Source organism: Hyposmocoma kahamanoa, unplaced genomic scaffold, assembly GCF_003589595.1.
Source record: "Hyposmocoma kahamanoa isolate Upper Pololo Valley unplaced genomic scaffold, ASM358959v1 88, whole genome shotgun sequence".
Classification (NCBI taxonomy): domain Eukaryota; kingdom Metazoa; phylum Arthropoda; class Insecta; order Lepidoptera; family Cosmopterigidae; genus Hyposmocoma; species Hyposmocoma kahamanoa.
In genome coordinates, this window is record NW_020654466.1 from 17,449,421 (window position 1) to 17,466,731 (window position 17,311).

The following is a 17,311-nucleotide window of genomic DNA, read 5'->3' on the forward strand; positions in this document are numbered from 1 at the left end:
GAAAAAACAAATATACGCGATTTAAATCCGGAAAAATAGTTTCATTCCTATGTATAACAATCGCGAAAACCTAAGAACTCGATATAATTACGCTGTTTAAAACCGAAAAAATGGTCTCATTTTCAATGCTTTCTCACTCTTAAAAAGTAGTTTGGTTGATTCCGCATAACAGTGAAAGTGTTGAATCAATCATTGAAAAATTTGTGTAGTAAAATTAAGGATATACTCTGATTAGTATACGGTGTCTTAAAAATTTTAACGATAGAAAAAAAAACAAACTTATTTTGAAATTTTACAAGAAAACCGCTGTATTCAATAGCTTCTTTACATACACCAATGAGTTTTTTTCTTATATCAACTGAACTAAATAGAACACGTATAATATACGATATATATTTTTCAATGGCTTTAATTTCGTTTGTAAAAAAGTAATTCTAAAATAAAGCCAGTGTCCGCTCGATTTTGCCGCTTTTGCGCGGGCGCAATAGAACCGACTCAGTACGGGAAAACTTTGAATTAGAACTGACTTAGTTAAGGCGTTGGGCTTTAAATATCAGTTTACGCGAAACATATAAATGTTTCGCGTAAACTGATATTTAAACAGTTACTTTACGATATATAGTTACGATACGAAGACTTATTTTACGATCAAGAGAAGTGTAAAATATATTAATTTGAAGAGGCGTTGGGGACTACCTTATTTTAAATTTATAAATTCATAATGCAAATTGGAATATTTTATTTTATGTGCTTTAATAATGATTCACCATTTTAATATTATTCCCAGGAAAACATCAACTTGGAACCACCTTCTGCTACCAAAATTCACGTGATAGCCGGCGTCTATCTCGCTTGCATGGCAACTGCCTGCGTCTTGGTTGCGGTTGGTGTCGATTCTCTTTCCAGGTTAGTTTGTAATATTACTATCTATGTAAAAATGTCACACGTGGAAAACTCACAGATGGTCCTTCATTAGTTGGGTCGACGACCGGATGAAGATGACATAGTGGTAGACCTTGGTTTTCTATTTACCAGGGAATGTGTTTTAGCTTATGAATTATGGTGATAAAGAAAAACACTGTCCTCAAACTTAAACTCAAATAATCTTCATTTCCTCTTTATAATAGTTTTCCTCTTTTTCTACTGCTAGTAAAGTCAAAGTTAAGTTTTATTTATTTAATCATTTATTAGGAAATGAAACAATTTTTCCGGATTTAAATATTATTTGTTTTTTCAAACAAACCGACGTTTCGGGCCCTTTACAGGTCCCATGGTCACGGTTGACTGAGGTGGTACAGTCTTCAACTAGTTATGTCTAATATTAATGCAAACCACCCTAATTTCTCACTATAGTTACAATAGTTATTAATTAAATACCTTATTTTTAATTTTACAAAGAAAACATTCCAATTTACGCTACATTAAGTTTTACAAATTATTTTATTAAATGAATTTTTATTTGAATTGAATGAATTTTTTTATTGACCCAACGATCTCATTTTCATATGTATCATAAAACTTCATAGAATGTTTAATTATCTCTTTGGATTACTGGAATGTAGCTTGCTGTTTACGTATGGGTTTTCTTATAATAGCTAGTTTATTTTTGTGGTTTTGCTCGACAATCGATTCAAGGAATTCTTTGTATAAGGCTGTCTCCGTTTTATGGTTTCGATGACGTTATTGTTTATGATACTAATCAATGTATTTTTAATGGCACTAGACATCTAAACATTATGCCAAAGTTATAAAACGGATAGAAGAAAAACTTAAAGTAAAGGAAAATTACCAATGGATTGAAGATAGAGTGGATATGTAAGTAAAGTAAACAATAATAATGCCAAGTGTTGCTCTGGTATTCATAGTATTGGAGGTTCCGTTGTTGGAAATCAGGTAATTGGTGTACTTTATATTATTATTAATTAATTAATATGAGGCATTACCCAGAAAACCTATATCAGGACCAATTTCGAAAAATTTACTTCGAACATTGGTCCTACCATACAATATACAAAACACCGTAATTCTATCTATTATGAGCATTGTGTCAGTTTTAGAATCTAAGAACTGCCTCCGTAGCCGAACGGTTACCATGCCGGACTGCAGAGGTCCCGGGTTCGGTTCCCGGGCCGAGAGAAATATTTGTATGGCCTACATTTATTTCCCTCGTGTGTTTGGATGTAATTTGTGGTTGTCTATGTGTGTTTGTGCGTTATTATTATTATTTATAAATATATGTTTTTCATTATAACTTCTTCATTCTCGTTAACTCTGTGTTTTTAGAAGATATTAGGCAATTGTTTATAAATCGCTTTATTCAGTCACTACGATTATTTTACTAAATTTACCTGTTATGCTTTATAAATATGGCTAGTATGTTAAGGAATTTTAAGTAATTTATGTAAATAACAATTCTTAACTTAATAGATCTGCTCGGGCGGGTTTCCTGCATACATGTTTATGCAAATAACTTATTGTATTGTGGGTGAGTACAATAAGAAAAATGTTTTCATTGAAGATTTAGATTATCGACAGACTAACTGTACGGCGATAGAATGGCCTAAACCCTTGCTTGAGAGAAGACCCGTCCCAGCAGTAGGAATTTGAGTTGATGAGCATGGCTATAGAATATGGTGAAGTTACAAGCACATGGGACTTTTCAACTTATGTCTCAAGGTTACGGGCGCAGTAGCACTGCTTCTCAGTATCTTTGCGATTTATAGCTCTGAGTGGCACTGCAATTATTATGGACAGGCGTGTCGCTTACCACCAAGCGCACGACTTGTTCGTCTCGTCACATTGTATCATAAAAAAATCATAGATAAGCAAATTAGATTTGAAATAGACACATTACCTAAACTCTACTATTTATTCGTAAGACCGAATACCATGAAAATATTTTTTTTTGTATGACGCTAAGTGACGGGACGAACAAGTCGTGCACCTCATGGTAAGCTCATGGTAAGCTATACGCCTATCCATAACAGTTGTAATACCTCTCAGAGCTTTAAATCATAAAGATCTGAGGGCCACTGCCACTGCGCCCGACACCCGAAGATATAAGTTGACAAATACCATATGCCTGTAATTTCACCGGCACCCTCCACCCTTGGAACTGGAACGCAGTTATGCTCACACTACTGCTTGGCGGCAGAAATAGGTAAGGCGGCACTACTTCACTGGTCGAACTCTATCACTAGGAGCTCTTCTTCTACACTCAATGTAACGAACATTTCCCGCTTTCGCCGCCGACTTTGTCTACTTCGCTGCACTGACCTACTCTATCCTACCCTCCAAAAGACCATAGCCTACGAAAACGAAGGTATTTCACTACCCACCCTGAGACGTAAGTTGACAAGTCCCATGTGCCTGTAATTTCACCAGCACCCTTACTCTTCCAAACCTGGACGCAGTAATGCTCACATTACTACTTGGCGGCAGAAATAGGTAAGATGGCAGTACCTCACTGGACGAACTCTTTCACAGGGAGCTCTACTGCTATTAAAGGTTTGATCGTCAAATTCCGTGAAATCTCGAATAGCTAAATTAAATTATTATCTTAATGAACCTTGGTGATCGGAACAAGTCTAAAGTTATTTATAAAAAAAATAAGAACTGACTGCATAAATAAAGCTGCTGGAAAGATAAAAAATATTCCCCCCTCACTATTTTGATTTTTTTTTATAGCCTATGACACTCCCCTAATCAAGACGAATTTAACGACACCTCATATGTCAAAATCCATCAAGCTGTAGGTACAGCGTGAAAAAGAAATGGATATACATACATACACTTGAAAAACATATTCTTCCCGCAGTCGGACAAAAAGAATTGTAGTTTAATAAAAATGTTTTGTCATATCGCTTATATAATGGTCGGTATTTTTCGCAAATGAACCAGGTAGTAAAAAATCTGCATAAATAATTAATTCAGGTGCTTTTTATGTTTAAAACTGGTTAGGCTTCTAGAATTGCGACACTTTTATTGTTATACTTTAGTGATTTGTATAAAACTGACAGCTACGTGTTATACTAATTTGTTTTTTTATTTAGTTTCAGGAATTTAATACGTATTTTAATAAGTTATGAATAAGGCGGTAATGTAAAAACCTGGACCAATAAGATTTCTAGAAGGAATTATAAACAGAGCTTCTATTTTTTCAAATGAGTATATAATGAATGGAATATATATTTATACAACAGTAGGTGTCGGTAATCAGTATAGAGATTGAAATAAGCAGAGTAAATAACGGGCACTTGGGAATTGTCAACTTATGTCTCTGAGTGGCGGACGCAGTGGCAATGCCCCTCAGATCTTTGCGAAAACTCTGAGTTAAAACTCTGCAACTGTTATGGACAGGCGTGTCGCTTATTATCAGGCGACGAATGTTCCTCCCGTCAATTGTATTCATAAAAAAATCTTCAAAAAATGCACATAGACTGTATAACTCCTCTCAAACTCCGGAGTGATTAAATACAAAGAGTAAAATTCAAACCAAAATAAACTCTTGGGCACGTAATTCGTGCCACCATTCTCAGTATTAAATGACGTAAGCTTAAAATAGTTTTGATTGTCAAAAACTATTATGCAAATATGGAACCAGTATACTAAACGTCATTTCCATAAATTCGTCCTTGTTGAAAAAATTTGAAATTGTAAAACGGGATAAAATTTTCTTCTAAAAAACACTACAATAGTAAAGTAATTGCTAGTTACAAATCTAAAATGTAGAACAAAATTCAATACAATGTCCTACCTGACACTATTCAGATATGTATTTGGTAGTAAGTTTAAGCGTGCAAGCCTCCTCCCCGAAAACCCCCACCTCCGCTTCTGCTTTTTTCGTCGAACTGGTATTTACGCCAGCGCTTTCTTTTGTTACCGCACAGAATTATCACCATTTAGAGCGATATATTTAATAGTTTTTTTTTTTCGAGAGACTAAAATAATACAATATAATACCCGAGGTCATTGACCTAAGTAGCCAATTAAGTACGAAAAATGATCTATGTGCTACGTCGCGTCACTTACATGGTCCATGCACAGACCTACCTACCTAATACCAAGTTTTTAATTTACTTCGAGTGACATAAACAAACTCAATCAGCCAGTACTTGCTCTAGTCGTGCCAAAAAGACTAGGCAGAGACGGTGGCGCCATCGCCATATTATTTTCCCGCGTTAGTGCGTTTGTGTATTTTACCATTTTAGTCGCGCGATGTAGCATTTAAATCGGTTTTCGTACTTAATTGACTATTTGTTTCTCGCAATCGAAGTGAAAAGTAAATTTGTCACCTCAAGACTAAAAACCAATATAAGCCCTCGGAGTATTAGACATCTTCGCTAAAGCTCAGGTGTCTGACCCCCTAGGGTGTACATTGGTTAGTTTTAGTCCCTCGATAAAAAATATACTATTGCATATTCCGATCCTCGATAATCAGTATTACATTCCATCAGATAAACTGTCTGACTGTGCCGTGTACGTAATAAGTAATGACTTTATCGTTACAAAGTTTATGTTTATTAAAATGCAGTAAATTGGTGGTAAGTAAATGTAGTAGTATTAGCGAGAGCACAGAATTGCGTATGTAGTGGTGTGCCGTTCGCATGAAAACCATAACTACAAAATCATAAATATAATCACAAATGCTTCTGTGAATACATAAGTACCAATGACATATTATGCAAATCCGAGTTGGCACTAAGATTATTAAAGTCCTCTAGATTTCCAATGATTAAGTTGACGGAACCACTTACCTACTTGTGGTTGCTAGCTCAATAGGTAGGTGCACGATCATGTCACAGATCGTGAGTCATATTTATGTCAACTGTAACAGGATCTAGATACATTGTGTATAGTATGCTATAACCACAAAGTTTTATAACAATGTTTGTGAAGTATAAACGATATAGATCCATAAGAATAGGTGAATTAGGTTGTGACGGTCATCAAAGCGAACAATGCGATGATAACTTACGTGTCATAACATCATTAGACACATTGAGTTCTTAGGTTTCTGCGATTGTTACACCTAAAAATATCATTTTCCCGTGTTACGTTTTGGTTCGTGATTTTGTTGTACAGCGTAAACGATTGAAATATATAGAGGCTTGCCAAGAGGCTTATACGTGACCCGGAATTAGTAGAGGCGAAGCTGCAGAGCCTTGAAAACCGCCGTAAACTTGCCTGCTTATCGATATTATCATGGATATGTCACGGAGAGTGTGCGAGGGAATTACACGAATTAATTCCGCCTTCCCCTTTCCATCATCGGGGGACCAGACGTAAGCTGGGGTTCCACCCCTATGTTGTGGATATTACAAAGATTCTCACGAAGCGTCTCGCTTCCACATTTACATAGCGAACGGCTATGGAGTGGAATTCCCAGCCAGCAGTCTTGTTCTTCGATTGCGAGGGAAAAATATTTATTCTCTCGCAATCGAAGTGAAAAGTAAAGTTTTGACCTCAAGACTAAAACTTAAATTAAAACCTCGGAGTAATAGACAACCTCGCTAAAGCCCGGGTGGCTAACCACCTCGGGGTATAATATATATGCTCGTTTTAAGCGTGAAATACACTGAGAGCGGGTGCGGCTCGGGCGCGTTCGGGAGCACGGCGGGTTTAATTTCGTGTATTTATATGGACGACAACACAAAACATGCTCCCGCGCGTGGTTTGTTAAAAGATCCTCGGTAAAACATACTAGGTTAACTGTATAACGTACAAATGAGATACGAGAAAAAACGGGTCGCGAGTCGTCCGGAAAATTTTTACGCAATTTCGAGAATTACCGCAGTTACGTAGTCGTATTTAGTTTATACGTTACATAATTGACATAAAGTTAATTATGCTTCATACAATATCGTTAAAAAAATTGACCGTTATTCTGTTATTATCAATTAAATTGAGTCTTTAGTCACAGGGCGAGGCAGTGAGGGTGCGGCAGGCGCTTTGCACTCTTGTTGCCGGCTGTGTGTCGCCTTAAGTTATCATCCAGAAATGAAATTACCTGGCACCATATTTTCTGTACTGATAACCGCGACACAGACCTAGCTTAGTGTGGTTATTTATGTATCACAATGTCTTGTCTTGTTTTGGGCAGTTAAATATTTTTTTTTTGTATCTTTTCCCGCTTTTTCTTGCTACTGCAAGAGGAACTTATATACATACGTCGTGGATAATGCCGTGGGGTTCTCAAAAAATTTGATTGGTTGTGAAAACGAACAAAAACAGCTAATACGTATACCTAAAGGCGACCACAACTTAAAACGAGACCCGATAGGTGTGAATTTGACAGACTCATTTATTTGTAAGTCAATGGACTCATTGGTACTATTTATAATGGATTACGGCGATATTATGTAACGGGTCCTGTTATAAAAATTGTAAATCCTGTTGCGAACATTCAGTCTATGAATTTTGTCGTGTGTGCCGTCACGTTCTCATTCATATAACTGCAGCGGTAGAGCTCCTTGTGAAAGAGTTCGTCCAGGGAAGTACTGCCACCTTACTTATTTCTGCCGCCAAGCGTTACAGCGTTCCGGTTTACAAGGATAACGGTGCTTGTGAAATTACAGGCACATGCGACTTGTCAACTTGTGTCTCAGGGTGATGGGCTCAGTGGCAGCCCGTTTAGATCTTTGCGATTTAAAGATCTGAGCCACTGCAACTGTTATGGACAGGCGTGTAGCTTACCATCAGGTGCAAGATTTGTTCGTCCCGTCACTTGATTTTATAAAAAAAATTCAATTTCCAAATACTTTTAATATTTTCAACACTATTAATGGGCGTATATTGAAATTGAATGAGCTCACATTCAACTTACGATCAAGTAGTACGACTCAAAATTTGACTGAAAATCTGAACTGGATTCATAGAGGGAAAAGACGGAGATTGAAAAACAGCGCTATGTTGAGGCTCCGTCGTTTTCATCAACATATTAGGAACAGAATTTATAGTAGCTCTAAATTTATAAGTATACCATGCATTGTGTGTTTGCTGAATAAAGTCCTATTTATGTATTTATTTAATTTGAACTGTTTATTGACTTGATTCGTGAAAGCAACCAGTCCATCGTGAGATAATTCGTCCCAATTGTCGTTTCACGCCTCTTTACCACAGAACCAAGTATCTATTATGGTAATGTAACAAATACACAGTCGCATAGTGTTAAGATATCATGTTTTTTCCAGATACGCATCAGCTCGCAAGGCAGCTCACCAAGGCAAGTCAGGCTTCGGTCTCCTGGCAGTGACCCTGCGACAGCTGAGGCAAAAGTACCAGCTCCTCCTGCTGCCAGTCATCGGGTATATTGGCGCAGAGCAGGCGTTCATGGCAGCTGATTTTACTCAAGTAGGTAACTGTAGGTAACTATATGATGAAATCATATATTATGTTTCAAATATATGTAAATATTCATATATATATATATATATATATATATATATATATATATATATATATATATATTGTGTTTTCTACGTATAATTAATTATTTCTGTCAAAGAGGAATGTTAACTGCTACTAATAATATGTCTAACACTTCGTTTATTTCAATTAAACAAAAATGTATAATTACTATTATGTTTCCATCAGGCGTTTGTAGGTTGCGCATACGGCATCAGCAACATCGGTTTCGTGATGATCTGTTTTGGAGTGTTCAATGCTCTAGCAGCTCCTATTGCTGGGGCTGTGGTTAAACTAACTGGGAGGTACCCGGTCATGATCACTGCTTTGGTAAGGAAATCTTTGACATACATATATTGACGTTTCTAGTGGCATTTGGTCGATTAATGACGTCGAGAAAAACCAAATTTGGACCCAAATTACTATCTTATTTCCAGGTGCATAAAACTGTGTTCGTGTGTGACGGGGAAAGACTAAATTGAGCTCCAGTTTGCTTTATTATTTCTAGTTGCAAAGCTAATTGACCTGTAGGGCTAGCACGAGTTGTATATGCGAGAACAGCAGTAGATATCCCGCGCTTTATGTCGCACTTGTGCAAGTCGCGCCCTGTCGTGCTAGGCCTACTGGGCGATGGGAACTTCAACTCCAGTTGCTGTCTTTTGCATAGGGGTACCTAGCGGTAGCTGCGCCATTAACTGCTTTGCCAATTTATAACAGCTTCGTCATTATTTCGTCTTTCTTGTGGATATTTATTTTATATACTCTCATTTTGTTTGGAAATGTTTTCAGATTCTGAACCTGTGTTTATTAACGTGTCTACTGCTGTGGCGACCAAGTCCTGATCAGTGGTTGGTGTATTACTCACTGGCAGCAGTTTGGGGCACAGCTGATGCCGTTTGGCTTGTTCAAGTTAACGGTAATTAACAATGTTGTATTATATTTTTCGTCACACTTGCACGTAAATAGTATGATGGCATGCAGGCTAACTTGACTATAATGCCCCAAAACCCTCGGGCCTATTTTCTTCTCATTACCGACTATGGCTGTAATGAGAAGAAACAAGTGCTTTAGATTTAATTTTACTTATTTTGGGATCAGAGCAATGTATGTATTGTATGTATGTGATTTTGTTAAATGTTTATATTTACTTATTTATTCTCTTTTTATGCGTATTACAGCCCTGTCAGGTATCCTGTTTCCCGGTAATGAAGAAGCAGCGTATTCCAACTTCAGGCTATGGGAAGCAACTGGTAGCGTCTTCGCATACGCAACTGCCCCCTACCTTTGTGTTAGAACGAGGTACGCAATGACTGACTAATATATATTCGAAAATATTTAATAAGTAAATAAAATCGCTTAATGATGAATTATAAAATAAATAGTATAATAATAATAATTAGCCTTTATAATAGTCCCACCGGTTCGTGTCGGTTTTTCCTAGGGTTGGGCGCAGCTCGATAAGTTTGATTATCGGTGCGCGGATTATAACGCTGTATTATTTAATGTAATAGATGTGTTAATTACATTTTTATTGAATTGATATTCAATTATTTTTTGTGAAATTACACCACTAGTTTGTTGTAATTATTAATACAAAGATCGAACACTTAGAAAGAACACTCAAAAAAAATTCCTTCGATCCGGTCGGATTCGAACCGACGTATTCTTGCATAGGTACCGTGCCAGATCTGGCACGGTATGCAAGTCTAGCGACATCTCTCGCCAGGACTGGTAGCTGTAAAGGTACTAACTGGGTGATAAATCTGCAATAGATTTCTCATAGATGGCGCTACGACTAAAAAGTCGTTGAAAGACCAAGTGCAAAGACACGACGCAAGCACATAGAAAAATTCGTGAGGTCCGTTGGTTCGTTCCGTGGCTTAGTTGGTATAGCTTCTGCCACGGTATGCAAGAAGACGTCGGTTCGAATCCGACCGGATCGAAGGAATATTTTCTGAGTGTTTTTTCTAAGTGTTCGATCTTTGTATTAATAATTGTAATAGATGTGTTTAAGTACACTATATTATTTTTCACTTCACTAGCTTGGAAAAGCTTTTCTTTCTCTTTAGAAATTTACGTGTAAAGGCGTTTTTTCTACGCTAGCGTGGAAAACGTTTTTGAAATTCGAACTTGACGATGAATTGTGGTGCACCTAACTTTTGCTTTCCATGAATAAAACATAATGACACGTTCAACTACGCGATTTGTCGTACATTATTTATGTAATATAAATCCGTTGGTATATTTTATTCTTATTATTGTTGACATTATATTAGCGACGATAACTAATTTTGTTAATTAATCGTTAAGTGTTACCTAAAGTAAGCTTATTATAACATTACTCACATACCTAGAGTAACGTTATAATAAGCTGTCAGATTTATTCATCTGACTAGCCTCTTCAGATGGTCACTTGTTCTGGTTTTTACAAAATTATCTGAATGGTCAAAAAGTGACCACCAACAAGCACAGAGCTGTATTTTATAGGCTAATTAATCATCAATATTTTATTAAATGTTCTTCATTTATAATTTGAGACAGTAAGGACTTTTTGGCCAACCCGATAACTACAGTTACGTGCAGCCGATTTTATTGGGTGTATATTTGTTTTTGTATGCAACTTGAAAATGTACTTATAGGTAACGAGAACAAAGAAATTTATTATATTATATAGTATATTGTAAGGTTAAGGTTAGGTAAGGACGTACATGAGAAATTACTAACGATTAGAAACTCTAAGCCGAAGGCTGAGGGCTTTAATGGCTCGAGTTTTGTATTTTTTTACAATCTGTAATACGTACAATGTTTTTCATCATATTTACGAGGAAAAAAATACAATGTTTATTTTTTGTATGAATAAATATGGTTCGTAAAACAACAATTACGGGTTTTGAAAATAATGGGTTTTATTATCAACGGATGGCCAGCTAGCTATTCCTCCATACATCTCGAAGTAAAATGTTGTAAAAAATTTGCAAAATTTTTATACAAAAAATAATTAAATTCAATTATAAGAAATTCTTAATAATAAGTATTTGAGTAGTATGTGGCTGAATTGCAATTACATTTCTGTTTAGATAATATTTTAAGCGAATGTTTTCATTTTGAACTTAAGTAACCTTGCTTGAACTTGAACCTGACCTATATAAGGAAGCTTAGTAAGGGTTTTTTTTTAATTTGTAGCACGATTGCTACAAATTTTAAAAAAACCCTTACCGACCACGGCTGTAATGGGAAGAAAAAAGACCCGGGGATTTTATTTGGGGCATTATAGTCAAGTTAGGCACCTTGCAATCATACTATTTACGAGCAAAAGTGATGAAAAATACTTTATACGGCTTTTAGCAACTTCTACATTAAAGTCATGATACAAATAAGTATAACTATGATATGACGCTTGCATCACTACCGAGTGTATTTACTCGTGCTTAAATTCAGGCAATTTTAAGTTAGTGTGTATTTCAAAGTTATTCATTCGTGTAAATAAATTGTACTTTAAAATGTATCTACATAACAATTTTCTTTTCAGGATCTACATTCTTCTGGGCCTTCTCTTAGTGGGTTTCACTGGTTACACCACTATAGAGCTGATGGAATACAAAGTGAAGAGATGTCATTTTCGAGAGAGGACGTTCGAGCTTGTTAAGGAAAAGGAAAACGATTAACTATGAACCTATGGTTATTTAAAAGGCGAAATTACTGCCCAAAACACTTTAAATTTGCATTTGAACTTTTAAATGTTTAAATTAATAGGAAATACTCAACGCTGAAATAAGTCATCTGAAAAAAATAGGATAAAAAAACGAAAAATAATATAAATTTATTCTTTTCATACATATACAAAAACAGTTTACGAAAATAACGGAAAGAATATTATGTTATGTGGTACAAAGTACAATTATTTTTCAATTAATCATATATTTAGTACTAAGTAATATACGTAGAGCCTTTGCGCTTTTCCCGTTGCAGATTGTTGGGACTTAAGAGATTAAGAATAAAAATGCAAGGTGGCTCTAATTTTAAGTACGGGAGTGTAGTTCGAATAGTTTTATGTTGTGTTCAATATTGTCCCCTGTATATTTTATAATAATTCTGTAAATATATAATAATCATTAATGCATTAAGTTTACAGAACACTATAAATTGTAAATAAGTCGTTTAAGGATAGATTACGTACTTAATTGTAAATAACCTACGTAAACAGTTAAAAAAAACTAAAGATAGAGGACTTATGTGTACATTGTTTAGTACATTAAGAATGTGGAATTAATTTGTAAACTTTGAAATAAGTTGAATTAATAGGTTATGTTTAAGTTAAAAATAAAACATAGCTTTTTTTTATTTTTTTTCCAGACGATTCACTTGAAACACTGTTCCAATATAAACGAAATAAATTTTGTTATTGTAAGAACATTTTGATGGCCGATTCCCGCGTTCAATCGAGCCTATTTGTAATAACTGAGTAGGTAGAGTTAACGTATACAAATTTCATATACTATATTTTCTGCAACCAAGCCATTAAAAAATAAATGCTATGGTCATTGACTTACAAATAAATGGACGACGGGTCTAATACAAAAACCACGAAAAAAATGTCCCAAGTCAACCTATTTAAACGTAGTAAATGAATATGAAAAAGCTAAAACGTTGAATTTAAATTGTAATGTCATCGCAGTACTGTCTAATTTTGCTTGCTTCGCTGTCAGTCGAACAAACGAAGACTAAAGCGTGAATTACGCTCTGTATACGATTTTAACGCCCTATAAGTTCGGACACTTTTTAGCGCGGACCCGACGTCCATATAATTGTAAGTCAATGGCTATGGTAGATAAATTTAGCTCTACATTTAGTTGAGCTCCTTGTGAAAGCGTTTGTCTAAGGAAGTACTGCCACCTTACCAATTTCTGCCGCCAAGCGGTAATGTGATTATTACTGAGTTCCGCTTTTGAGGGGTAAGGGTGCTGGTGAAATTACAGGCACATGGAACTTGGCAACTTATGTCTCAGGGTGAAGGGAAGAATTTTCAGATCTTTGCGGCTTAAAGCTCTGACTGGTACTGCAACGCAAAATTGTGTCGCCTACCACCAGGTGCACGACTTGTTGGTCCCGTCATTTGTTATCATAAAAAATAAACTCATTAGAGCAACCTTCGGCTGAGAACTTTTATCCGTCCTTACAGAGTCTTTTTGACTTAAATTCCGCGAAGTATTTTTTGTTTCCTCATACCACATTAAGACATGCAAAGTCGAATAATTCTTTGCTTTTGAAACAGTCCGTAAATTCAAGAAAGTGTATCTTCTTAACGCAAATACGTATTTATTAGCGTCGTGTCAGTGATGATCTGCTCCGAACAAACAAACAAACTATTCAAGAGTTCAAGAGTACAAAATAATAACACATTGTTGGGTACTGAAATACCTTCGTTTTCGTAGGCTATGGAGTTTTGGAGGGTAGGATAGAGTAGGTCAGTGCAGCGAAGTAGACAAAGTCGCGGCGAAAGCGGGAAATGTTCGTTACATTGAGTGTAGAAGAAGAGCTCCTTGTGATAGAGTTCGACCAGGGAAGTAGTGCCGCCTTACCTATTTCTGCCGCCAAGCAGTAGTGTGAGCATAACTGCGTTCCAGTTCCAAGGGTGGAGGGTGCCGGTGAAATTACAGGCATACGGGATTTGTCAACTTATATCTTCGGGTGTCGGGCGCAGTGTCAGTGCCCCTCAGATCTTTGTGATTTAAAGCTCTGAGTGATACTGCAACTATTATGGACAGGCGTGTAGTTTACGATCAAGAGCACGACTTGTACGTCCCGTCACTTAGTTATTATAAAAAAAGGGCAGTGCCTTAGCATTTTTATAAAGCGTGTTTGAACATTACTTTGTTATCTTTTGGAACATCTTGTCTTCTTTTTTTTCGTTGCACTCTTGACAGAGCGATTTTGGTCATCACGGAGTATATGTGTTAGGGGTTAATATGACTCTCCTCGGGATATCTCGCCATCTCCTTCTATTAGTGGACTCCCTCATGCACTCATTCAAAGGACTACCCACAGCAGGCTTTATTTGGTCGGTCCATCGCTTTGTTGACCGTCCGCGTACCGACGCACACAAGACGTTCTATGGAGCCAAACCAAAAGTCAGAAGTCAAAAGTCTTGTCTTATGTCTACATAAAAATAAAACAAACTATCTCAATAAAATCGCTTTTATTCTCTCCACATAAATACTTAAACTGGATCGAAAACAGATTAACGTGAGCTAATCGCTATCTAAGTACGTGCGCGGGAGTGGACATTGACTATACCTCGTTATACACAATGATACACTACACAATACATAACTATGTCTCGTTTGGATAAGGGAATTCATTCCTTATAGTATTGAATACTAAGTTTATTCTACTACATGTTATTTTAAACCAAATTATTTTATACTGACATTTCTTTTTAATGAAAACTAAAATTTCAGAATTTAGTACCTTAGTTTAAATTAACATGTAACAGAAATAATCAGAATCGCCTCGTATCGAGTCGAAACATGTTTGTTGAAATATTCATTATCGAATGGCCGTTGGTCTAATAGTAGAATGAATATAAAGTACAGACTTGTGATTTAAAAGTTGAATACAAAGTTGTTTATAATCTGTGTAAATTACTTATTAGCAAATTTTCCAATTCAGTACTATTTATTTATGCTACTATGTAAAAATCATTAAGTTCCAGATACATAAAAACATTATGGAATGACTGATATGTCCCAACTCAATTTAGTCATCTTTAGTGTCTTTAAACATTGGTACTTGTAGTTATTACTTCTCTAGTCTCTGTCGTGTTAAAATCGCCAAAGTATTACAGAACTAACGTGAAAATATTCACAGTTTATTGTACCTAGTACGATATAAAACACTATTTCAAATGCCATGATTACGGAAATCCTTTTTAGTCTCCTGGTACTTGTATTTAATCACCGTTACGCAGGAACTGGGTAATTCTTGGGATATATACCCTTTTCCAACATAAGTAGACATTCCCTGCAGGATGAGTATTTATAACAACGTGGTGTACCATTTCCTTTGCCTATGGTGTTATTAAAAGTTATTAAGATAATGCGCTACAAACTCTATTACTTTTCAATTATATGAAAGTTAAATATGACATTACAAATAACTTATTTTGCGTAAAAAAGGAGGAGGTTCTCAGTTGGACTAAAAAAAAAATTTTTTTTGTGTAAATATGCTGGTAGTTTACTCGGATATTTGTGAAGCGATTTCGATGATTTTTTCTTGTTGGACCTTTCCAAGTACCTCTCTTCTCTCACTTTCCTCTAACCGATTTCAATAAAACATGGCAAATAGATGTCATTGCACAAACTTTTGAGTCAAAAAGTTATAATTATTAGATCATTCCATTCTTATAACTATTATTCAATTCTAAATAAAGATAACATCTTATAACCCTTAATAGATGTTACAAAAATACCATTGATTTCACAATAATGAATATTATTCAAAAAACAATTATCTGAATCCCTATAGCATTTTCAACCAAAAAGACGTACTCGTATAGACAAACAAATTATTTATAGTTACATAATACACGTTCATAAGTCACTTAGTCCTTCTTATAATATACATACGTACTCAAATGTTAGTTACAATATAAGCAGCAAATTCGAATTGGTTGATAAATTGATTTCAAAGGGAAAGATCTTCAAGTTTTATCCTCATATATTCTAATCAGACCCGAACTTACTAGCTTTTACGGATTGGAAATGAAACTAATTCTCCGGATTTAAAACGCGTATATTTGTATTTTCAAAAAAAAAAACGAAGTTTCGGGCCCTTTACAGGTCCCATGGCCACGGTTGATTGAGGTGGTAAAGTCATCAACCAGTTATGGCCAATATTAAGGCAAACCACCCTATTGTTTCACTATAGTTACAAAAGTTATTAATGAAATACAATATTTTGAATTTTACAAAGAACATTCTAATTCATGCTACATTATGTTTTACAAAAAGATTTTTTTATCAATATTAATTTAAATTTATTATCAATTAATAATGGCGATTTAAACCCGGAAAAATAGTTTCATCTCCTATGTGTAACAATCGCGAAAACCTAAGAATTCGATATTTTACAGATTGTTTATTATTTCGCCCTCCTTGTCATAACGAACGCGTTTGCGTCTAGGTAACTTTCGAAATATTGGTACCTAAAGTTTTTTGTTTCTACTAAAAAGAAATCAATTACTTGATTAATTAATAAAATTTAAACTAAATTAAATATTAAAATGCCGAATATATGACGTTGTAGATCATGTTTCGCTGATTCCAAATTTGTTAATAACTAAATTTCGTTAAAAATTTTGATTACGTTAGTTATGATAAGGAAGACAGTATTATTTTATATCAATAATGATATAAAATATTTTTTTGTAGAAGATTCGTTAATGCCTTTTTTAATTTATATCACATACGGGACGCCTGTCTATAACAGTTGCAGTGACACTCAGAGTTTTTTAAATCGCAAAGACCTAAGAGGCACTACCACCGCGCTCGTCATCCAGAGACACGTTGACAAGTCCCATGTGCCTGTAATTTCACCAAGATATTATTCTTAGAAGATTATTTTCCAAGATAATTTTATAAATTGCAAGACTGTTCTTTTTTTTTCAATTCACTCAGGTTAAGATTGATTATATATATAATTTTCATTCGCTTTAATTAATGGTAATATATGAGAAATATAGAATCTTTCCCTTTAAAAACCAATTTTCTCCGAAATAATTCTCACACTATTATTCTATTTTATTAAGTATTATTATTTATGTATCATTATCATTTCATTTAAAGCGTAGAACCGTAATACTTCGAAGAAGGACGTTTGAACTCTATAAATCGAGGAAGACCAGATA

General features: G+C 35.2%; 1 protein-coding gene across 1 annotated transcript in view; it reads left to right on the plus strand.

The window, feature by feature from the left end:
* Positions 1–12,276, plus strand: part of LOC113235815 (UNC93-like protein) — a 35,483-nt gene extending 23,207 nt beyond the window's left edge. Inside the window, exons 6-11 of the mRNA XM_026471721.1 lie at positions 788–906; positions 8,193–8,352; positions 8,596–8,736; positions 9,196–9,322; positions 9,585–9,705; positions 11,936–12,276. Of these exons, the coding sequence (XP_026327506.1) occupies positions 788–906; positions 8,193–8,352; positions 8,596–8,736; positions 9,196–9,322; positions 9,585–9,705; positions 11,936–12,071 (804 nt within the window). The 3' untranslated portion in view covers positions 12,072–12,276. The remainder of the gene's footprint in view (positions 1–787; positions 907–8,192; positions 8,353–8,595; positions 8,737–9,195; positions 9,323–9,584; positions 9,706–11,935) is intronic.
* Positions 12,277–17,311: the final 5,035 nt, after the last annotated feature.